Below are 23,714 nucleotides of genomic sequence, written 5' to 3'. Positions count from 1 at the left end.
ATGGGGCTCCACAAGGCCCATATTTAGGGAGCAACAACACCCCCCAACTGACCCCAGAAGCCCAATCCCCCCGTGGGTGGCTGTCCCAGCAGGTATCCCTGCAGGTTGCCTTCCTCTTCCCACACCAGCCCCAGTTTTACTGGGATAACCGGATTTTTCTTCAGCCAGGAGCTGATTTAGGGAATGTCTGACAGGGAAAGAGCCACAGAGGGAGCTGCTGGTCCTCTGCCCCCCGTGGCTCTGCACTGGGGTGTCAGGAACAGCTCCAGAGCCTCACACCCCCAAACACAGCCCGTGGGATGTTGGCTCTGGTGTTTCCCTTCTATCCAACACCTCCTGGACCTTCTCCACCCTCTCCACGTGTTCAGAGGTGACCAAAGGCACCGAGGTGCTGAGGGACCAAGCAGAGCCAAACCCTGGGCTCTCCCCAAACTCATCCCCCAACCCCGTGGCAGGGGGAGGACACCCAAAACCAGGGACAGGGGGAGGGGGGGACCTTCCACCACGGAACATCAACGCTGGCTCTGCAATCACATGCAAATGGGATGCAAATTGGGGGGCTGGAAACACAGAGCATCCCTGATTCAATTAACAGCATTTCATTTATCTAGTTAGGCTTTGATTCAGGAAAAGCACTTAATCCTGTGCTTAATGCCTTGTTGTTGTTGTTGTTTTGTTGTTGTTTTTTAATGTTTCAAACATTTTTAAATGGGAAGATGCGGTTGCTAAGACACAAACGTTGCCAGGGGGACTCGGAGGAAAGTTGTAGCAGGAATTACTTGCTTTTCCCTTATAATTTCATAGCCTTTCCATTTGCTGGTGGGAATACCATCCCTGAACTCCCTTCACTGACAGGGAAACAAAAGCACAAGGGAGGAGGTGCCTGCTGGGATGTCACCAGATCCCAGGACGGGATCCCCGCTCGCATGGGATCTGCTCTGTCACTTCATCCGTGATTCAGCCACTTTATCCATGATTTGCCACCCTTCCCTTGCCCTCTGAGCCAACACATCCCCTGGCTTCCCCCCCTGCCATCAGTTTTGTGCCGTTAAACCCCCCAACACACGGAATTCCCAACAAGGTCCTTGCTGGAAACACACAACATCAAGGCAGGAAAAAAACCCTCCACATTCCAAATCCACCAGATGATGCTCGAGCAAGGATCCGAATTCCCTCTTCAAATTACTGAATTCCCTCCTGGTTACTAAAGTTTGAGTCACACCAAAACAGATAGAAATACTTAAATATCTGATTTTTTTTTTCCTGAGTCCAGAGCTCCTGGCTCAGCTCCTCACGAGCTCCAGGTTAAACTTCTAGAGCCTTCGTGGTCTGGAAGAAAAGCCTCCATGAGGGAATGGGGAGAAAAATCGTGGAAAAGTCTTCCCCTGAGCTTGCAAAGAGCTCGAAACCAGAGGCCTGAGATTTGGAGGCATCACATTTGTCCTTGGCTTTAACACCTCAACCACGAGCATCAGGAATATTCAGTTTAAACACACGAGTTCAAAAATGCAGACCTGGGCTTAAATTTTCTCCAGGTCAGGGGATGAGCCCTAAATTAAGGGCATTTTAGGAGCACTGGATTTTCTGGCAGGTCACCACTGCCTTCTCCTGGCCACGCTCCCCATCACCAGTCCGACCACCTCAGCTCCCACATCCCTCTGGTACCCCTGTTTTCACCCCTGAAGCTGCTGAGTGAGGTAATTTGGACTAAAAACTGGGCTATGACATGGGGGGCAGGTCCCAGGGAGCAAGAAAAAAATGAAAAAAAACCACCAATAAGCCCCCAAATATGCTACATTGAGAAGGATCCAGGAGGGATGAAACAGGAAAAAAGAGATGATCATCCCTTTTTTCTTGTCCTGAAAATGGAGCCAGCTCAGGAAACACCAGTAAAACCACGAGTTTTCCTTATCTCCCCTAAAGGAAAAGCAAAGGTCTCCCAGAAAACAAATCTCCCTGCCTCCAAAACACCTTTTGGCAGCAGAGCTAAACGTCACCAGAGCCACAAGCTCTTAAACTGCTGGAAAAGCATCCTGGGTTATTCTGAGCTGCCAAACTCCTTCCTTCCATCCCCAGAGACCTGCTGGAAACATCCCATGGTCCCATCCCTGGGATTGTCCAAGGACAAAGGGGATGAGCCTTGGAGCAACCGGGGCTGGTGGAAGGTGTGGGGTGGAACGAGAGGAGCTTTAGGGTCTCTCCCAATCCAAACCATTCTGGGAATTCCACAGTATCCCAAAGCTTCCCAAAGAAACAACTCCACGGCCACAGCACCAGTGGTTGGGGGTCACTGGGGGGGTCTGGAGGGTCCCAGTGACATGTGACAGCAAAGGCAGAGCTGCAGGGAGAGAGGGAGAGAGGGTTGGGCGTGGAATGAAGGGAAGAGGAGGCTGAGAAAAGAATATGCAAATGTGGGTAATGATGAGATTAAAGCAGCAGCAGCAGAAAGGAGAGAGGAGGGAAAACTGGGCTCATGTCTCGGGGAGAAAGGAGCCAGGAGGCCCCTCCTGAGGGTAACAAGCCAACAAAGACTTGGGATTCTTGCAGTTGGAGGGACACAGGGGTGAAGTGGCCATGGGATTTTGGAGAAGCCCCATCCCAGGGGGGCTCAGACAGAGCAGTTCCCCCGGGCTGGGGTGTCCCTGGCAAAGCAGCAGGATGTGATTGATCCTTCCCATCCATCAGCTCGGCAACCAGAACCTGATCGGGGGCTAATCAATCGGGCTAATTGGTTTCTCCCCATTAGCTCCTTCTCAGAACTGCTCTGTACACTGAGCATCCCTTCTGAGCAGCACTTCTGAGAACTGAGGAGGGTTTGTGCAGGACTCACGAGGAGGAGTTGCCCGTGAGCATCCCTTGGAAAGCCCCAGGGAACTCATTCCTGCTTTTAGAGGAGCTGCTGCATCCCAGGGGCAGAGGGAAGGGTCAGGTTGATGCTCAAAGCCAGGAAAACGTTCTGCCTCACATTCCCTCCTTCCTTTAAACTGCTGTGCCCTTTCCATTCCTGATTTTCCCCACTGATCCTGAGGAGATGGAGCTGGCACGGAGCACACACAACATCCACCCAAAGTGCCAACCTGAGAGAAAACAACACCTCAGTGCTTCAAAAGATTCACACAGAAATCTCCCAGAAAGACAAGAAATCTCCCAGAAAGACAAGAAATCTCCCAGAAAGAAAAGAAATCTCCCAGAAAGAAAAGAAATCTCCCAGAAAGAAAAGAAATCTCCCAGAAAGAAAAGAAATCTCCCAGAAAGAAAAGAAATCTCCCAGAAAGAAAAGAAATCTCCCAGAAAGAAAAGAAATCTCCCAGAAAGAAAAGAAATCTCCCAGAAAGAAAAGAAATCTCCCAGAAAGAAAAGAAATCTCCCAGAAAGAAAAGAAATCTCCCAGAAAGAAAAGAAATCTCCCAGAAAGAAAAGAAATCTCCCAGAAAGAAATCTCCCAAACAACCTTTCTCCTCCCCTTGCCCAGAGGAGGATCCCAGTCACCCCCCAGACCCCTGCAGTCCATCCTTGCCAAGGTCAACACACCAAGGATCTGTGGCCAGGACAAGATTCCCAGTCAGGAACAGGGAGGGAAAAAGTGAATGAGTTTCAGACAACACCCCCATTTTGAGTTATCTTTCTGTTCCCATTTGCTGACGAGTTGCCACAGGTTGGAAAAGCTCTTCCTGATGCTCTGAACGTGCCCCAAAGCCAAGCCCAGCTAAACCCACAGCCCCAAAGCCCAGCAGGACGAGCTGCCACCGACAGATTCCACACCAGTTCCCTCCCAGTCACCCCCAGCCTGTGCCACTGGGACCCGGCAGCAGCGCTGGGGGATCCCCATCCCTTAAGGAAAACCTCAAATTCCGGCTCTCAAACTGCCCTTAATCCAGCCTGACCCCTGAGAGGCACTGCCTGGACCAGGAAAACGTCGTGTTTGAAAGTTCCTCCCAGCCCATGACGTGGGGAGGGGCGGCAGAAATGGGATTTGTTCCTGTCCCACCTTCCCACCGTGGCCCCCAAAGCGCTCCCAGTCCATCATTCCAGAGCTCAGCACCACCAAACAAACTCCAAGGGGAGTGAAAACCGGAATTAAAGCACACACAGGACAAAGACCATTCTGCCTTTTGGGGCGTTCTGCACGTTTCCCTTCGCCCGCTGGGGTCGACTTTGAGCAGGGAGGGTCCCAAAGGTGAATTCTCAGCCCCAGACACAGGAGGTGTCCCCCCCATCAGGTGTCCTGCCCTCCTCCCCAAATCCAACAGAGCCTGAAACAAAAGTGGGATGGTGGGAAACTCTCAGCACAGTCACAGCAGCTCCTGCTCTTGGCTGCTCCTTCCTCAGGGTGAGGGGGACGAGGTGCCACCCGTGAACCCCTCACCCCCTTCTCTCTGCCATGGGGGCACCTCCACTCTCCCCCAGTGCCCAGGACACGTTTCTAACTGGTTTCCAGCAGCTCTGATGGATCTGAGACATGTTCAGGCTTTGCCAGGGGAGCTTCAGGCAGCTCCCAGGGATCTGGTGGAACCCCAGACCCCGTCAGCACATGCCTTTGGGTGGGTCCTACAGCGCCCTGATTTCCCAATAATTAAACACCATTATCAGGGTGACTGGCAGGTGTCACTCAGAGATATTTCATGTGATTCTGCAGGCAGAAAGTGGGCAGAGACTCCTCTTTATTCTGTATTTCCAGCCCCCTGGGCAATGGGGTCCCTCACAAACCCCGTGAGGTCCCTCACAAACCCCGTGGGGTTGGAGCGCTCGGAGCAGAGAAATTCAGGAGGAATCGTTAAAGCCAAGGGAAGCTGCCAGGATAAAGTCCCCAGACAGCTTCCCACGCACAAGGTGCCAGCACAAGGAAGAGGAAACAAAACTGGTTGTGACTTTGGAGGGTTCTGCTGATGGAGGACTGTGCCAGGAGGAGGAGGAGGAGGTGGGGGATGCACAGGGACCAGCGGCACCAAGTCTGTTTTAAGCCAGATCAGGTTGAACCAGTGCAGTGATTACAGGCAGACAAACCCTCCCAGATCAAAAGCAGACTCATAAAGGGAGAACCCAGAAGTTACAACACTGATTATGCTCCTTCTGAACTTAATTCCAGGGTGGAGACCCTTTTCCCAAAGCTCAAGTTAGAACCCGTGGTGCTGCCCTGTGACCCCCCCCAGTCCTCCCCGTGGGGCTGGGGAGGTGGCAGGGTGGGGATCAGACCCCCCAGCAGCTCAGGCTGGGAGCAGGATGTTTGTCCCCATCACTTCAGGCACCAATCCCAGCCCAGATCCCAGCCAGGAGCTCCCAGATCCCTTTCCATCCCTGGAGTGGGCACAGACTGGCAGCGGGTTTGGTGTCACAGGCAACACCAGCACAGATTTTAAACAGCAAAACCAAGTTCTTCACCAAATCTGGTGGAAGCCAAACTTGTTCTCTCCTTCATTTCCCCTCCAGGAGGAGACGAGGGCAAAGCAAAACTCTCCCAAGGTGACACAACTGAGCGTTTTCATGGCAAAACGAGAAATTCAGGTTTCTCCCGCTGAGCCCACAAAAATCACCCCCGGGGGGCAGGAGGGAAGATGCCAATGAACCCCCTTGGACAGCCTGGCCAAGGACACCCACAGCTCCTCCTTCAGCATCTGCTCAGCTTTGGGAGGGGGTCAAACCCCCTTCATCCCACAGCAGCTGGACCAGCAGCAGAGGAGGTGCAGAGTTTCCGAAAAGCCCCATTTGTTAGTTTGGGGTCGGGCTTTTCAGCAAAGGGGTCAGGAATGAGAGAAGAAAAAGGCTGAGGCTCAGGTAGGACAGGGAAGGAGCTGCAAAGCAGCAAAAATGGGGCTTTTCTACTCCACTGTCAGTGACCAGCGAGGATGAAGCAAAGGCATTTAAAGCCACCACTGCTCTGACCCAGAGAACATGGAAAACCAACCCAAACACACCCCAAATAAACTCAACTCAGCATCAGGGAAATCCAGCCCAAAGCTGCCCGAATATCCCGATTTTTTTCCTTCCTCAGGGAATTCCCCTCAGCTGTGCCTGTGCCCTCTCTGCCCTGTGCCTTCCCTGGACCCTCCCAGTGCCAAGTTTTCCTGGCACAGACCGAGGGCAGAGAAAGGAGCTTCCAGAGGAGCTCCCGGAGCATCGGAGGAAACCAAACACACAGTTTGCACCAGGCAAACATTCCTGGCTGGGGGTGCACAGGAGTGACACGGGAGTGACAAAGGGGAAGCCCTTCAGCCCAGGCAGAGCTTTTAAAGGGTCACAAACATCCTCCCTCCCTCCCCGAGTGTCACCCATAAAAGTCGGAGCCCTCCTGTGTCTCCACCCTGAGCAGGAGAGGAGAGGAGGCTGCAGGATGTCAGGGGGACGTGGTGCATTATTGGCTCAGCTGTAACTGAGCACCAATGACTATATAAAGTTCACATAAAGTTGTATATTTAGGCTGCAGTTCAGCACATGCCTCGTTGCAGCCCCGCTCGCTCCAGACGGACGGTCCCCGTGCCGCCAGCACATCCCTGGGAATCCTTGGGAATCCTCGGGAATCCCAGCCTGGAAGCACAACATTTATGGGAGATTCTTGGCTCCTCCTGAAATTACACCCCGAACAACCCTGTAAAAACCTGCAGCAGCCACAGGCTCTTCCCCCTCCGAGGGATCAGGGCTCCCTCGCAGTGATTTAGTGCTGCTTTGATCCGTCTGGGAGACGATTTTATCTGCCCAAAAGGAGATCCCAAAACACACCTGAATGTCTTCAGAGTAAACATATACACATATATATCTCTATATATCTCTATATCTATCTATCTATATATATACACACAAATGACCACCCACTCAGGTGATCGAGTCTGCTTGGCTGTGATCAGTAATGCCCACGGAATAACTGGGATAAGATTGACAGTCCTGGAACCACAAAGTTCATCCCACCCCGTTCCCGTTCCCCAGCCCCTCACAGGTAAGTGCTGCCCTGGTCTGTGATACCTCAATACAGGTGTTGTTTAACTGCAGGGAGTTCCCTGCACCAACACAGCCAGAAGCTCTGATCCCGCACCTTTGGATCGTGCAGGAGTTGAAGCAAAGCCAGAGCTTTGCAGGTGATAAACTGCAGAGAAAACGTGGAGCCTGAAGGGAGAACGGAGCATTTTGGGCATCACTGAGTGCCCCCCTCACCGACCTGCCCCTCACCCACAGCTCCTAACCCTGAGCACTCCAGAAACCCCAAACAGTCGGACAAACCCGTCACAAGCTCCAAACACGAGTCCTGGTGCAGCAAAGGGGGAAAGGGGGGGACAAGAGACTCCCCTGGACCCCCCGGGCTGTGCCCCCCTGGCATTCCCCCCTCCCTGGGGCAGCAGGAGCAGGACCAGCTGAAACCTCCCCCCGTGAGCTGCCAGATCCAAATCTCCAGGACCCAGCCGGAATCCCGACAGCCGGAGTTTCCCGGGAGCGCTCAGCGCGTCGGGAAAAGGAGCTTTGACTTGGACGCTTCCATCCAAGTCGGGAAGAACTGGCTCCAACTGGGGGTGAAAATCTGGCCCTGGGAGCCTTTTTGGGTTGTTTTTTTTTTTCCTCCTGCTCCCTTTGATTTGGCTCTGGCTCACAATTCCCCCGGTTCCTCCACGCTCCGATCCGGGAAGCTGCTCCCCCAGGATCTCCCTCAGCCTCGGAACAAATAAAGGAAACCGCGGCGGGACCTTCGTGGTCGGAGTCAAAACTTCCCCCTTTTTGTGCCAACCCATTTCCCTGGAATCTCAAGTGCTGTTTACACACGGCCATGCCCCCGGACCGTGCGGGATGAATCCCACTGTGCCTCATGGAGCTCTGCCAGCTCCCTGCGCCGCTCCCGCCCGGATCGCAGGTGGAGCGTGTCCGGAGCATCCCAAACCCAACCTGGCGCCGGATCCCAAAAAACAACGCGTGGAGCGAGTTCTGCCGGGACACCCCACGGGCCGGGGGGGTGTTTTCCCAAACTCCCAACGGACCAGAACATTCCAGTAGCCGGGAAAGTGTGAAATTTCAGCCCTGCCCATGTCAGGGCTCCCGAGTGTCGGTCACAATAAAATAAATGACCCATTTCCTGACGGATCGAGGGCTCCCCCGAGACCCACGGAGTTTTTATCTTCGTTTACTTTCTCCTATTTTTTCTCCCCCCCAATAGGAAGGCTGGGCTCCCCTGCTCACTCCTGGGCTCCCCTGCCCACTCCTGGGCTCCCCTGCTCACTCCTGGGCTCCCCTGCCCACTCCTGGGCTCCCCTGCCCACTCCTGGGCTCCCCTGCCCACTCCTGGGCTCCCCTGCTCACTCCTGGGCTCCCCTGCCCACTCCTGGGCTCCCCTGCCCACTCCTGGGCTCCCCTGCTCACTCCTGGGCTCCCCTGCCCACTCCTGGGCTCCCCTGCTCACTCCTGGGCTCCCCTGCCCACTCCTGGGCTCCCCTGCTCACTCCTGGGCTCCCCTGCTCACTCCTGGGCTCCCCTGCCCACTCCTGGGCTCCCCTGCCCACTCCTGGGCTCCCCTGCTCACTCCTGGGCTCCCCTGCCCAGTCCTGGGCTCCCCTGCCCACTCCTGGGCTCCCCTGCTCACTCCTGGGCTCCCCTGCTCACTTCTGGGCTCCCCTGCTCACTCCTGGGCTCCCCTGCCCACTCCTGGGCTCCCCTGTCCACTCCTGGGCTCCCCTGCTCACTCCTCTGCCCTCCTGCTCACTCCTCTGCCCTCCTGCTCACTCCCCTGCCCTCCTGCTCACTCCTCTGCCTTCCTGCTCACTCACACCGGGAGCTGGGAGTGGAACAGGGATGTTCCCACTCTGCTGTTGCTCCCATCCCATTCCCACCCCCATGGACGTTCCCAGCTCCCTCCCCATTGAGCTCCCAGCTCCCGACCCCTCATCTCCCAGCAAAGTGTCTCCCTGTCCTGCAGGTTTTATGGGTTTCCTTAGGGAAGCTCCCAAGCAGGGGCTGTAAAGGCAGCTGGAGCCAGAGTGGACTCAGCCCAGGGATGAGGAAGGGTTTCCCAAAACAACTTCCCAACACACACAGACCACCCAGGGACCCCAAAGCTGCCCCTTGGAATGGGAACCAGCACCCAAAACACAGCTTGGCTCACTTCAGAGGCTGCCAAAACAGAGCCAAACCCCAAAGGAAGGGGACACGAGGCAGGCACTTCTCCCTATGGCATGGGACATGGGGCAGGCACTGCTCCCTGTGGGATGGGATATGGGGCAGACACTGCTCCCTGTGGGATGGGATATGGGGCAGACACTGCTCCCTGTGGGATGGGAACACAAAGCAGACACTGCTCCCTGTGGGATGGGATATGGGGCAGACACTGCTCCCTGTGGGATGGGATATGGGGCAGACACTGCTCCCTGTGGGATGGGATATGGGGCAGGCACTGCTCCCTGTGGGATGGGATATGGGGCAGACACTGCTCCCTGTGGGATGGGATATGGGGCAGGCGCTGCTCCCTATGGGATGGGATATGGGGCAGGCAATGCTCCCTGTGGGATGGGATATGGGGCAGACACTGCTCCCTGTGGGATGGGATATGGGGCAGGCACTGCTCCCTGTGGGATGGGATATGGGGCAGACACTGCTCCCTGTGGGATGGGATATGGGGCAGGCGCTGCTCCCTATGGGATGGGATATGGGGCAGGCACTGCTCCCTGTGGGATGGGATATGGGGCAGGCGCTGCTCCCTATGGGATGGGATATGGGGCAGGCACTGCTCCCTGTGGGATGGGATATGGGGCAGGCACTGCTCCCTGTGGGATGGGATATGGGGCAGACACTGCTCCCTGTGGGATAGGAACACAAAGCAGACACTGCTCCCTGTGGGATGGGAACACCAGGCAGGCACTGCTCCCTGTGGGAAGGGATATGGGGCAGGCACTGCTCCCTGTGGGAAGGGCTGGCAGGATCCAGCAATGGGCTGCAGGACCCCAACCCTCCCAAGACCCTTCCCAGAAAGCCCCATCCACTGTCCAGAGGAGAAAACCAGGTGGGTTCCAGTTAAAGCACCATTTTCATTTGACCCACGGGGATTTTCCAGCACCTTCCGGAGCAGCTCCGACACTGGATGTGAACCACTGTGGGACTGGTTCCCACCCCGCTCCAGTGGGTTATTCCATCAAAACCAGGGAGCACACACCGGGTTTAAGGAAACCAGCTTAAAACAACATCTCAAATTCCCTTTTCCAGAACTTCCCAGGGAGCCCCAGGAGAGGAGTTGAGGGAAAAGAAACCTCCCGCTCTGCCCCGGGACACCTGCCCTGGGCTGGGGCGGGACTGGGCTGGGAGGGGACTTCCCGAGGTCACCTCGGCCAACCCCAGTGCTCCCCCAGCCCGTTCCCACCCCAGGGACACGGAGTTGGGAGAACATCTCCTGGTTCACCGGGAAACACGCAGGGATGAGGAGACGGACAGAGCCACGGACACATGGACGGAGCCACGGACACATGGACAGAGCCACGGACACATGGACAGAGCCACGGACACATGGACAGAGCCACGGACACATGGACAGAGCCACGGACACATGGACGGAGCCACGGACACATGGACGGAGCCACGGACACATGGACGGAGCCACGGACGGAGCCACGGACGGAGCCACGGACGGAGCCACGGACGGAGCCACGGACACCCCCCAGAGCTGTCACAGAAACAAGGAAAACCTCCCAGCCAAACCCCTGCGATCCCCCCAGCTCCAAAACCTCCGGGATAAACTGGGGGCAAACCCCAGCAAAGGTTTCTGAGCTGAGTTCCCTGAAGGATCCCCCCTGGTGAGGAGCCGAGGAGCTGGGAGGGCGCTGGGATAACATTCCCAGGGGACTGGGCTTCTCCTGTCCTTAAATACAGCTTTTCCTCTGGAAAGAAACCTTCCTGGTGAGCAGATTATTCCCCAGATCCTCCCTGTGCTTGTCCCTGGAGCAGCCCAAAGCCACCCCGGGTGGCAGCAGGAGGTGCAGAACCCCCGTCCCCTCTCTGAGGTTTTTCCTCCTGTGCCACCCGTTTTCCCAGATTTTTTGAACTTTGCTGGGAATTGTGTTTCCCCCTCCTCCAGCTCCTCAGTGCTGAACCCTCCTGGCTCCTTTCCACGTCTCCAGGTGGGCAGGATGAGAATTCCCAGGTGCACAAGGACTCGAATCCACGGGGAAGGGAGAACAGGCAGGACCTTGGGAACTCCTTCTCCTCCCAGTCCCTTCCCAACATCCCCCAGTTTTTCGGGATCTGTCTCCCAGCTGGGAGCCCACAAACCCACCCCCCCCAGCGCTGCCCAGGAGTGGGTGGTTCAGGAGCACACATCCTCATTTGAGCTTTTAAATCCCAGAGGATTTTCACCCAAAACTCTCAAAAATCTCCCCTTGGGTGCAAAAAAAAAAAAAAAAAATCAACAAAAACACCCCAAACCAGAAAAGTCTCCGTAAACATCTTTAAAAGGCTTTTTTTTTCCCCAACAGAAACCTGCAATCTCCAGGTTCCAGCTCCTGGATTCTTTATTTTCTCCGACTCCCCTGCTCAGTTTTTGGGAAGGGTTTCCCCCCACCTTGGGCTTTAAGGTAAATTCTGCCAAATTCTGCCATTTCTCCCCATAAAAACCCTTCTATAAAACCAGTGGCATCGTGAAAAGAAACAGAAATAAAACCTCATTTTCTGCTGCATCAGAGGCACCTTCCACCCCCAAACCCAGTAATTCCAGGGGGCAGCAGAAAGGTGGGAACTGGTGACCCCAGCAGGGAAAAAGAGCTGCAAAAGGAGCTGCAAACCCCTCGTCCAACCTTGGCCTGAACTCTTCCCCCCCCCCCCCCAAAAAAAAAACCTCCAAAAAACTCTGGAAAACATTAACAGAGTTGGGGGTTTGAGCTGGAGGGGGTAGAAATCTCCTTTTTATTTTAATTTTTTTTTATTATTATTATTATTTAAATTCTGGCAGGTCTCAATTTTCAAAGCGAGAACTTTAACCCCAGCGCCCCCCAGGGCTCTGTTTGCTTATTTTTTAACCTAAAAAGGCAAATATCAGAACAAATTCAACTGGGAAAGTGGGTCCAGTCCTCGCAGTTGCCACTGAGGTTTGATAAATTAAATTATTTATCCTTTTCTGCATTTAAAAATCAAATTCCCTCCTCCTGTGGCTTCAAAACTACAAATTTTTAGTGAAATTGGGCTTTTTTTCTATGTATTTGCCATGTTTCCCACATAGAAAAAGGGGAAATAAAGGCATTTTTCTCATTTCAGGTTGTCCAGTGATAAATTTATTCTTTCTCCCAGACATCCTAAAATCGATTTAATTATCTCAGGTTTAAACTCTGTGGATGAAATTCGCTGACAAATTACCAATGACTAATTGAATGACTTTTTTCCCCCCCCCTTCTACTTTTTTAACAGGAAATCATCAAAACCAACGAAATTCCAAAGGGTTCCAGTTCTCAGAGGTGTAAAACCAGGAGCAGCTCCAAAGTGGGGGCTCAGGGAAATAAAGCACTGAAAAATTCTAAGTTTATAACCCTTTTTGTTCATCAGAATTCTGAGTTTATAACCCTTTTTGCTCATGAGAATTGAGTTTATAACCCTTTTTGCCCAACAAAATTTCAATTTTCAAGCCCTGCCCTAAAAACAGGGGTGTTGTTGTTTTTTTTAAACCGTATTACAACTCACAAACCAACTTTGTTTCAAGGGGAAAAGAGGGATTTTAAGACCTGATTAAAAGCAAATTTTATCCCAACACCCCAAACTTTTCCTCTCTCGTGGAAAAGAACTCTCCCACTTCTTTTTTTTAAAGTTCCTTTTCCAGCTAATCCGACCACCACGAGGGAAAAAGGCATATTTTGGATTAATAGTGGCAAATAAAGAAACCACCCTCCCCCTCCCCCAAAATCTGAACATATTTCGTTAAGAACAATTAATTGCAGGGGTTTGCCCGGGCAAAAAGGAGATTTTTCCGGTGGGAAAACACTGATTTGAAGCAAAAACCGGGGGGGGGGGGGGAAAAGCACCACTTTTAAATTCCTCCATCACTTTCCTGCACCACAACAAGTCTTCAACGTTAAACAACATTAATGACAATTAAAACAATTCCTATTAACCCACGAGCTGCTGGGGAAGGATCCCTGCTCAAACCCCCCCGGAATTCCCAGTCTCTGGGTCCTTCTCAGCCCAAATCCCTCTTTTTTTTTTTTGTTGTTTCCCCTCCCCAGATGCCCGGGTTTCATTCTGGTTTCGTTCTCTGGGCTCGACTCACTTCCACATTCCTCAGATTTGGAATGTCTGCTTGATGGATTCACTCCTCTCCCTCCCCCTTCCCCTCGTTCATTCATCCCTTTGACCCCCTGAATTCGGGGCTTTTCAGCCTCCCACTTCCAACCCCCTCCCCCAAACCCAAAACCTCAAAAAAAAAACCCAAAAAAACCCCCACAAATCATCTTTTTCCCTTCAAAAATCTTTTTGTTTGTTTGTTTGTTTTTGGTGGTTTGTTTGTTTTTTTTTTTTTTTAACCTTTCAAAGGATGAAACAAAACGATTTCGAAGCTTTTCGAGTTTCCAACTCCAAAAAAGTTCCTCCCGGTTTTTCTGACAACAAAACCGAAGCACAAACAGCTCCCCAGCAGCAACAGCGCGTTTCAGACGGATACAAACTAACCTGAAAACCCGGGTCTGCTCCTGAAGTGACACATTTCTCAGCATTCATCAGTATTTTTTTTTTTACTTCTAAAGCATTTTGCTAAAATGGTCCCCCCTCGTCACGAACATAATTTGTAGCTTTAAGTGTGATTTGAAGAATTACTGTAATTAAACGCCACTAAATCAATTTATTCTTCTTGCAGCCACACAAACCAACGGCTTTTTTTTTTTTTTTTGGTGCCATTTTAACCCATTCGGTATTTTTTTTTTGTAATTATTTTTCTACGCTGGGTTTAGGAACAGGAGAGGTTTTTAAAGAGGGCAAAGGAAAGATTTCCTTGCAAAGCAGAATTTCTAAACATATTAATTAATTAAACCCACCCAAATTAGGTTTTCTCCACATCCCCCTTTACACCTTTGACCAGAAGGAAAAACAAACAAACAAACAAACAAAAAACCACCTATTTTTTTTGTTTGCCTTTTTTAATATAAATTAGCTGTGAAGTGCAACGTTGCCCCTGACTTGTTTTCCCACATTTTTAAAGGGAGGAAAAAAAAAAATTAATGTCAGGTTTGAGGGGGGGGAGGGGGAGGTTGTTTGCTTTAGATCCCACCAACCCCATCTGATTTTGTCCTCCCTTAATTAACCATTTCCTGTTCTCTCTGCCTTTAAACTGGAAAATCCAGTCTGGAAAACAAGCAGAAATGGGAGGGGGGGAACAAAAAGAAGGATTTAAAAAAGAAAAAATAAAAAAGGCGTTTTTAAGGCAACGTCTCAACCCTTATGGGGAGGGGGGGCGAAAATCCCCCGAATTACCCCCAAAAAACTCCTCGGGAGCCACCAACCTGCCGAGTTCACCGAGAGCTGCCAAAAAGTTGCGTTTTGGCCGCTCCGAAACTCAAATCCCTTCCCGAGGGTGGGATCGAAGGGACCGCGGGCGCGGGGGGGACGGGGGGACCCCCCTGAGCCCCCAAAAACCCCAAAAAAACCCCCCGGGGCGAAGGGAGGCAAAAGCGGCTCCTGCGGCTTTAAGAGCAGCACCCGACTGGGGGGGAGGTCATTTTAACCCCCCCAAAAAAGGGGTTTTTCAGCCGAATTCAAGGCACGGCGTTTCTGAGGAAGCTCCCGGAGGAGAAAAATAAAAGCAACAATCCAAGATTCCACCGAAATCTCGCAAAGTTTCCCCGCCCCGGGACGTCTTTAAAGCGGAGACACCCGAGGAAATATTCCCGTTTTCGGCGAATTTCTCCCCACGTGCTCTCGGGAGGACGAAAATCCGCGCCCCCTCACCCACCACCTCCCGGTTTTCCGGCGGCACTGAGGGAAAAAAAACCACAATATGGGTTTTTCCTTGGGTTTTTCCAAGTGTTGTTGTGTCGCTCTTCAGGGTGGGATCGCCTCCCCAACACACCCCCCATTCATCGAGAGCGACGAGGAATCCATCCCCGGCCACGAGGCGCCCCCAAAACCAGATAATGACCCTCAAACCCCATCAAACATCGGCCCGGGGGTGATTCCACGGATTTTTGGGATCGCCTTTGGGATCAGCCCCCGGCCGGGGGAGGGGGGGTGCCAAGTTTGGGAGAGAGGCCAAGGGGCTGAGCCCAAAAACGGGCTCCGGGTGTGGGGATGGGGAGGGGGCGGCCCGGGGAGGGGGGGGTTGGGGAGAAAGGGAGGAATTTTGGGAAGGGAGGGTTGGCTTCGCCTCCTCCCCGGAGCTGCCGCCTCGTCACGTGGCGCCGGGTTTGGGCTGCGCGATCCAGCGTGGAGCGGGCGGGATGGGGATGGAGGAACCCTCGGCTCCGCCCGGGCTGGGGACGGGGAGGAATCCCCGGGGTAAAATCCCCCCGGAGCCCGATCCAAGGGGCTGCCGGAGGCTCATCCCGCAGCCGGGGAGGGCCCCGCGTCCCGCCCGGCCCAGCAACAACAAAGGGCCAAAGGAGCCGGGGCTGGGCTGGGCGAGGCCGGCGGGAGAGGCCGCCCGGCAGGTAGAGGGGAAGCCCCAAAAAAGGGCAGTTCTCGCCCCAAAATCCGAGTGGCGGGAGCCAGGCCAGCTCCCCGCGCCGCCAAGGCTTTAAATCCCTCCCCGGCACGGCCCGGCGAGCCCAGCCCCATGTTGTTTTCATTCTTCTCTTTTAAGTCCTCCCCAACCAACCTCAGCAAAATTCACTTTTTTTTTTCTAATTTAAAAAAAAAAAATCTCCCTTTTTTTTTTTTTTTTTTTTAAATTTCACAGTTCTCTTCTTCAAAAACCAAAAAAAAAAAAAAAAAAAAATGGTTTCACCCCTTTCACAGCACGGGAGCCAAGAGAGAGGCTGGGAAATTCTTCCAGTGCCACAAGTTTGAAAATCCCAACCCAAACCGCCCCAGCCATCCATCCATCACCTTGGGCGAGCGAGGGGAGGGGGGATAATCATTTAACCATTTCTTTTTTTTTTTTAAATAAAAAAAACTTAACAGAGGAAGTTTTCTTCTAAATTAATTAATTAATTAAACATCGAGCCCTAAAACTGCCTCTCCCCTCGCTGGGGACGTATCTGAACCCAAACCACCACCACCATCTCTTCATTTTACACGCACGTATTTAGGTATAAAATTTTTTTTTTTGCCTCCATTATATCGTGTGAATTTTTTTTCACCTTCCCCGACAGAAACCCCAAACGATAAGAATAACAAAAACAAATTAAAACACGGCATTACCTTTGCTTTTTGGGGACTGAGTGCTCGATCTCTAGCTGTTTTCCATGAAGCTCCACTTTTCCTAAAAACAAAATGTGTCTGTTTTTGAAAATCTGGGTGGAGTGGGCAGAAAGCTTTGGATAACACACAGTCACGTGAAACCTCCCAATTTAATCCAAATTACGACCAACTACGCACAAACACGTTTCCCGATTCCTTTACAAGTGTTATTTTATTAAATGTGAGCCTGGCTTCAAGTGGGAAGCGGTGGGAGGAGTGGTGAGCCTGGACAATGTTCCTCAGGAATATTTAATTCCTTAGTTCACCCCGCTTGGAGCGAAAGAAAACGAGGAATAACATTCTGAGCCCAATTTTTCTCTTTCATTTAAATCCCCCTTCTTTAAACCCGACGAGAAAGTCCTCGGAGCAGATTTCCTTCCCCACGCCCCCCCCCCCATTAAAAGGCTCAAAAATCGTAACTCCATGGCAGGAATGGATTTCTCCTGGAAAATGGAGTGGGTTTCCTCGCTGCCGGGTTATTCTAACGATTTTTAATTTTTTTTTCGGAGGGGGGGCAAGAAGATGGGAAGAGCCCGGCGGGAGGAGCCTGGGCGGAGGGGGAGAAGGAGGGGAGGGGGGGGTGCGTGGAAATACCCAAAATTCAAATATTTTTAAAAATTCTCCGCTTCCCGGGGAGCTTTTTCTCTCCCTGCTCGCAGCATGGCGACCTTCGCGCTCCTCCGCACATCACATGCCCCAGGAAACCCAGTTCGAAATCAAAATGGCCAAAGTCCCGACCCCCCCTCCCCGAGCCGCGACGGGACCCCCGCGACCCGCGGGGAGGGCGGGGGGACCCACGGGGAGGGGGGGGGCCGCGCGTGGGTTCGGGGGCCGCTCTTTCTCTTCCCCCCCCCTTTTCCCCACGCTGCTCGTTGCTTTGGGGTTGGGGGGGTTTTTTTCCTCTTTTTTCGGAGGGGACCAAAAGCGGGGTCGCGGCTCCGACGGGACCGGGGAGCGCCCGATTTTTGGGGGGAGCCACGGCGAGGGGGGGGGGAGAGGCGAGCTCTGCGGGAAGGGGGAGAGGAGGAAGAGGGCGGGGAGGGGGGGAGAGGAAGGCGAGATAAGGCGGCTCACCCGAAAAAGTTTCGATGGCTTTCATGGCCCACTGCTCGTCGGGGCAGTCCACAAAGGCATAGCCCGACTTGACGAGGAACTGCCCGCTGAAGGAGATCTTGTGGTCGTTAAAGACTTTCTCCAAGTCGGCCGGAGTCACGTTCTCGTTGAGGTTGCCGATGTAGAGCTTGTTCATGGTGGCGGCGAGGGGGCGGCGGCGGCCGGGCCGGGGGAGGGGGCGGCGGTGCCGGGGCTCGGGGCCGGGGGGGCTCCGCCGGGTCGCCCGCGCCGTCGAGCTCCGGCCGCGCTCTGCCGCCCCGAGCCGGGCCGGGGGCTTGGCTGGGCGGCTCCGCTTCACCCCCCGCCACCACCACCAGCACCAGCAGCACCACCGCGCTCCCTCCTCTTCGCCTTTCTCTCTCTCTCTTTTTTTTTTTTCCCCCCTTTTTTTTTTTTTTTTTTTTTTCCTCGGAGTGGATTTTTGTGCCGTTGGGGAGGGGGCGGCGGCCGCTGGAGGAGGAGGAGGAGGAGGAGGAGAAGGAGGAGGGGGTTCCGAGGGGAGGGGGCGGCTCCGGCGGGTGGCGGCGGCGGGCAGGGCGGTGGCGCCGGCTGCGGGGGCCCCCAAGTCGGCGGAGTGGCACTGGAGTGTCACCGGACGCCTCTCGGCAGCCGGGGCACCGCCTCTAAATAAAACCGACCTGGAAAATGAGTGAAAATGTTTGCTGGAGGAAGCCACGTGGTGATGCGGGAGGGCCCGGCCCCCGGGGGGAGGGGCCGGGGGGGAGGGGGCGGCCGCCACTTATTTATTTATTTTAATTTAAATACTACGTTATTTACCTCCTTGCACACCCCCCCGCGCGTCCCTGCCCTTTCCCCGAGCGGGGGGCGCGTCCCCCCCCGTCCCGCTCGGGGCTTCCCCCCCCCCCCCCCGCCCGGCCCCGTCCCGTCGGAGGCACTTTCCCATCTGCTGCAGCCCCCCGCCCCCACCGCGCCCCTCCCCCCACCGCGCCCCTCCCCCACCCCCTTTCCCCCGGTGCCTCAATGGGATTTTTCTGGGTGTAAAAAACTTCGGCATCAAAGGGGCCGGGAGGTCCCCTGGCGCCAGGGGATCGGGGATGGGGGAGGTTGGGGGGGGGGGGGGCGGGGTGGGGAAGGGCCCTCCCGGCCCCCCCTCCCTTCCCCGGGGGTCGGCCCTGCCCGGCGGGGCGGCTGCGGGACCCCCCCGGCCCGGGGAGGGGGGATCGTGCCCGGCATTGTTTTAAGCCCTTCATGTGCAGCCCCCGGGGCCGGAGGGGGCGGGGGGCTCCTCCCGGCACAAAAGGGCCCCGCGCTGGAGGAGGGTCGGCTCCTTCCCCGGCGGGGTCGAAGCGGCGCTGCCCCCCACCCCCTCCATCCCATCCCCTCCGTCCCACCACACCCCACCCCCTTTTTTTTTTTTTTCCCTCCCCGCCTGCCTTTTCTGGAGACTTTTATTTTTAGGCTCGCGATGGGTCGAAAATAGCAGCGATCCCCCCCTGCCACCATCGCCCGCCCCCGCCGCCTTCCCCCCTCCCCGACGGGGCGGCCGGAGGGTCCCCGGGGGTCCGGAGGGTCCCCGCTATCGCCGGGGGTCCGGGCCGGGATGCTGCGGGGCGGGGAAGGGCCGGGGGCTCCCCCCGCACCCTCCTCCCCTCCCTCGGCGCTGCAAGTAGAGGCAGGAGCGGCCCCTCCGCGCCGCAATTAACTCTTAACGAGGAAAACTCGCTGCCGCCCGCGGGCTCCGCTCGCCCCCTCCCCCGGCCCGCCACCAAAAAACATTGTTGAACGTTTTTTAAAATTCCCAAAGAGCCGATTATTTTTATTTTTTTATTTATTTATTTTTACCGGCGGAGGGACCCGTCGGGTCCGCGCCCACCCCCCCCCCGCATCCGGGCGGCTCTCGGGGGGAAGGGGGGGCGGCCGCGACCCCCCGCACGCCCCGCAGGTCCGGTCGTTCCCTCGGTGAGGCGCAGATGGGATGTGCCGGGTTCCTGGGGCAGTTTCTTGATTTTATTCTCGGCTAAATATTTATTTATTTGCGTGAGTTCTGGATTTTTATTATTATTATTATTTTCGAGGAAGAGCCACGTGGGGAATTTGTTAGTAAATAAATTTGATGGGACTCGCGGATCCGAAGTTTTGGAAAACCTGGAGGGAAAAAAAAACCCAAACCCAAGCTCTGTGTGTGTGTGTGCTCTGTGCTCCAGCCTCCTCGGAAACTCATCAAAAGGAATGATAAAAATCCTGGGAAATGGTTATTTAAAGCAAAAAAAAAGCCTTCAGCTTTCCCTCCTGTAGCCGGCTCGTTCTGTGATCCCGGGATTTTTGCCTTCAAACCCCGTGGCTGCTGCTCACCAGGGAAAGTTTGGTTCCCATCCTTTCCATCCTTTCCAGCTGCACTGCTCGGCTCTCCTGGAGGGACCAAACCCAGCCAGCCTTTGGAGGGGCTCTGCTGCTCTCACGGGCGTGTTCCTGAGCTTTCCAGGGTGTAATCCAAGCTCCAAACTCGCAGGTGAAAAGAGGAGAGCGACGAAATTGGGGAAATGAATTTCCTGCAGCTCAGAAAAGTGCGTTTTCCGAGCCCTCCCTGAGTGAAAACCTGAGCAGGAACCTTCCTGCTGTGCCCCCCCCCCTCAAAAAAATCCCAGAGCTAAAATAAATGATCCCTTCTCTGCTTCGGATCCATCCCTAACCCTGAGCAGGAATCTTTTGTCGTTGCTTTTATTGGTTTGCTCGGTACCTTCCCCATGTGACACAACCCTGGGCGAGGATGAAACGAAGGAAATAACAACAAAAAAAAAAAGGGAAAAAAAAAAAAAGGGGGGGGGGGAAGTGCAAACAAAGAGGGAAGTCTTCAATTTAGATGAGACCCGAGCAGGGCGATCAGTCCCCCTCCTGCCCCTGGCTGGAGCATTCCAGATTCCGGGTGGGAGGCATCCAGGGAATGCAAACAGCGGGGGCCAAATCATCGATCTGCTGGGGGGGCAGGGCCGGGGCTCAGGGGCTGCCCCCGACCCCCCCGGAGCGCCCCTGCCCCGCTTCCCCCTCCCCATCCCAAACGCTTCCCTCCTGGCCGATTCCAACCTTTCCGGCCACTGCACCAGAATTCCAGTGGGATTTCTGGAGCCTGAGCAACAAGTTTGCAGCCGGGAGCTGCCACTGGGAGAACCCTCCGGGGCCCTTCCCTCCCCCCGCAGCTTCTCCGGGAGGGGTTTGGGGGTTAAAACCCCCCGGAAATTTGATTTTTGCGGGGGTTTAGTTCGACTGCCCCGTTCTCCCACCAGCACAAAGCTGCTGAGGATCCAACACGTCAGAACTGATCTGGGGGAAAGTGGGATTTTTTTTTTTTTAAAGAGGTTGAAATCTCTGAGTGAGCCAGAAATGGTCCTGATGGGTTCTCACAATTTATCTGCAGGTTCAGGGAGGGGTTTGTTGCCACTTGGGAGTTGGGGGGAATTTCTTAAGGGAGAAGGTTGAGACTGGGTGGTGAAAAGTGAAGCTGAGATTTCCCCAAAGTGGGGATTTGATATAAAAATGTGTAATCCCTGCAGGCTGCTGAAGTGTTGTTAAGGCAGAATTTATCTAAAAATATATCTAAGACAGAAACTATTTTTTATGACAGATTAGCTGCAAACAAGAACAGATTATATTCTCTTATTTTTCTCCCAGTTATCACTTAAATCTTTCTTTAATTTGATTTTTTTTTGGGGGGGGGTGGTGTGGTTATTTTTTAATCTCTGGTGATACCCCCAGGTTTTAATTTGGACAATATTAAAGATGCACTCAAAAACCCCAGAAACTTTGGGGGAAAAAAATCTTGATTTCCGGAAGTTTGAAAATATTTATTAATTGTTTCCCAATAAATAAGGGCTGAAAGTTTTCAGTAAAATACCCAGGTCATAAGGGAAAACAAAAATAAGGATTTTCTTCGCACAGAATCTGTTTCTATCAAATCTCAACAAGCAGAAATAATCTGAATATGCAGCAAAGCTGTCCTTAAAAACACAGGTGAGAACTCAACAGGGTAAAAAGAGTCAGGGTCACAGTTGGGAAATATTTCCTTTTCCTTAAGTGGAATCCCAGTTTAAACCACCTTTTGTTCAGTTTTTACGACGTGGAAAATATTCCTGACTGGAAAAAGCAGCTCAGATCCGAGATCCAGTTTGTCAAACCCCACCTTGATAAATTTGTCAAGGGGCAAAACCTGCCTGGGTTTGCTTTAAAACAAGATTAAGGCTCGAGGTGGATCCTTGGGAATCTCCTGGTTCTCCCTGGGTCTGGAACATCCCCTTGGCTCTGGAATGCTGCTCTGCTGGAGCTCTGGAGCTCTGGAGCATCCCCAGCCCCAGGGAAGGGGCTGAGCCACGGGAAGAGCCCTTTGGCTCCCCGAGGACTGGGAAGTTGAGCAGGAGGAGGGAAGGTGGAAATGGTTAAACCTGGAACTCGCTCCCGGAGCTGCCCCTTCCCCAAACATTTCAGTGCTCCGCTGGAAAACAAAGCAAACACCGGCTCTGCCTCCAGAGCCACCTCCCACCCCGAGAGACCCTCCACTTCTGCCCCCAGAAACCTGGAATCCAGGCAAACCCAACAGAAAACCACAACCAAGCAACCCTTGGCTTCTCCTCTCCAGCCGCTGCTTTTCCGCTCCTGGGCTCCCACCAGGGCAGGAGCTGAGCCCCCCCCGAGCTTCCCAGACCTGCTTCCCAGACCTGCTTCCCAGACCTGCTTCCCAGACCTGCTTCCCAGACCTCCTGGAGCACCAATTCCCCGTTGGGGGGGTCGTGAACACGCAGAGAAACGTTCAAACTGCGACCAAACAAAGCTGCTTGGAATACATTTCTTTTCCCCCCCCCCTCCACACACAATGGAAATGGTTCATTTTGGGGGGGTGGGGGTTGTTTTGCAGCGATTTTCTTTGTGTAAGTGGCAAAGTCTGAACGTGAGGAAAGGAAATTCCTTATCAGGAGGAGCCCTGAAAAGTTGTTGTTGAGATAATCCCTCCCATTCTGAATTTCTCCCTCAGATGAAGATGCCACTGCTGCTCAGGACAGACCTTTCCAAACCTGTCAATTCGGTTTTTCCTCCTCAAAAAAACCCCCCCAGGAGCAGCTGGAGCTGCCACTTCTCCCACAGATGGCTGGGGCAGAGGGGGGAAAGCTTTGGTCTTGGTGGGCTGACAAACTGAACGAGCAGAGTTGGGGAAGCCTCGTGGGGGATGGATCCTGCCGTTGCTGAACTCCCCCTGACCTTGTTTCCAGTCGGAGCCGCTGCTTTGAACCCCCCTCCAAACATTTGCAGCACTTCCAAAGCCCAGATTAGACGTTTTCCTCCCAGCTGATGGGGGTGTTTTTGCCAGGTTCACCTTCAGATTGGAATAAATGGGTTTATCTCAGGTCTGTGCTCACCGAGGAGGAATTTGGGGGCCCTACAATTCCGAGCTGCCGTTTAAATCCCCCCGAGAGCAGCAGGTTCTGCTTCCATCCCTCCACTTCTCCAACTCCCCGGAGCAGGAGGTGAGGGAAAGCTCAGCCACTCCTTCCACAGCCTTTCTCCCTAATTCTTCCTACCCAAAACAAGTGTGTCCCGGGGGGGGGTGGCAAACTCCACAGCAACACTTTCTGTTGTGGGTCACTTTAAAAAACACGTAGGTCACTTCACAATCCCAACCTTGACCCAAACCCCTGGTGCTGCCGGAAAAGGGAGGTTGGAGAGCAGAAAGGGCACGAGATGGAAATAATTCCACGTTACTGAACCAGCCACTTGGGCGGGCGCCCGGCCATGGACCGGGATGGGGACTCCTCGTCCTGCTGCTGCAGGCTCGGGACTGAGCAGGGACTGGTTATTCCCTGCAGCTCCTGCCCCTCCAGCTGCTCCATTCTGGCTCTACCTCTGCTCCAAGGCAGAATAAAGGATATTTTCCCCCACTGAAACAGCTGCCCCGAGGTGAAGCCCGTAGAGCACAGGTAGTTTTGGTGCTGGAGCAAACCTGGATCATCTCTCCAGCCTCTGGAAGCAGCGACAGCAGAGCTGGAAGTTGTGGTTGTGGGACCTTTGGATGCAGCTCGATGGTCCAAATAAACCTTCCCCATGTGGATGCTTCAAACAAAAAACCCCAGAGGGGTGAATTCAGCTCCAAAGGCAGGTGGACACCGTGTGTGTGCTCTCTGTTCCTGCAGGTCCCTCATTCCCAGGGGAACAACAAGGATTTGGGGAAAAAGAAACAAGCAGAGCGTGCAATGAGGAGAATTTCATATTCCCAATGTTTTCTGGTTCCCATTTTTAGTTGTTGTGGGGTTTTTTTTTTCCTCTCAAAGGAC

At 53.9% G+C, this 23,714-nt stretch overlaps 1 protein-coding gene across 2 annotated transcripts in view; it reads right to left on the bottom strand.

Moving 5' to 3' along the window:
* IGF2BP1 (insulin like growth factor 2 mRNA binding protein 1) overlaps positions 1–17,677 on the bottom strand; it is a 30,058-nt gene extending 12,381 nt beyond the window's left edge. Inside the window, exons 1-2 of one of the 2 annotated variants that reach the window (XM_032711272.1) lie at positions 17,401–17,677; positions 16,288–16,348 (exon numbers count right to left, since the gene is read on the bottom strand). In XM_032711272.1, coding sequence (XP_032567163.1) covers positions 16,288–16,348; positions 17,401–17,575 — 236 coding nt within the window. In that variant the 5' untranslated portion in view covers positions 17,576–17,677. The remainder of the gene's footprint in view (positions 1–16,287; positions 16,349–17,400) is intronic. The other variant, XM_032711273.1, reaches the window with a different exon arrangement.
* Between the last annotated feature and the right edge of the window lie 6,037 nt (positions 17,678–23,714).

This window comes from Chiroxiphia lanceolata, chromosome 26 (assembly GCF_009829145.1).
Source record: "Chiroxiphia lanceolata isolate bChiLan1 chromosome 26, bChiLan1.pri, whole genome shotgun sequence".
Lineage (NCBI taxonomy): Eukaryota > Metazoa > Chordata > Aves > Passeriformes > Pipridae > Chiroxiphia > Chiroxiphia lanceolata.
This window is presented reverse-complemented; position numbering and strand designations above follow the sequence as displayed.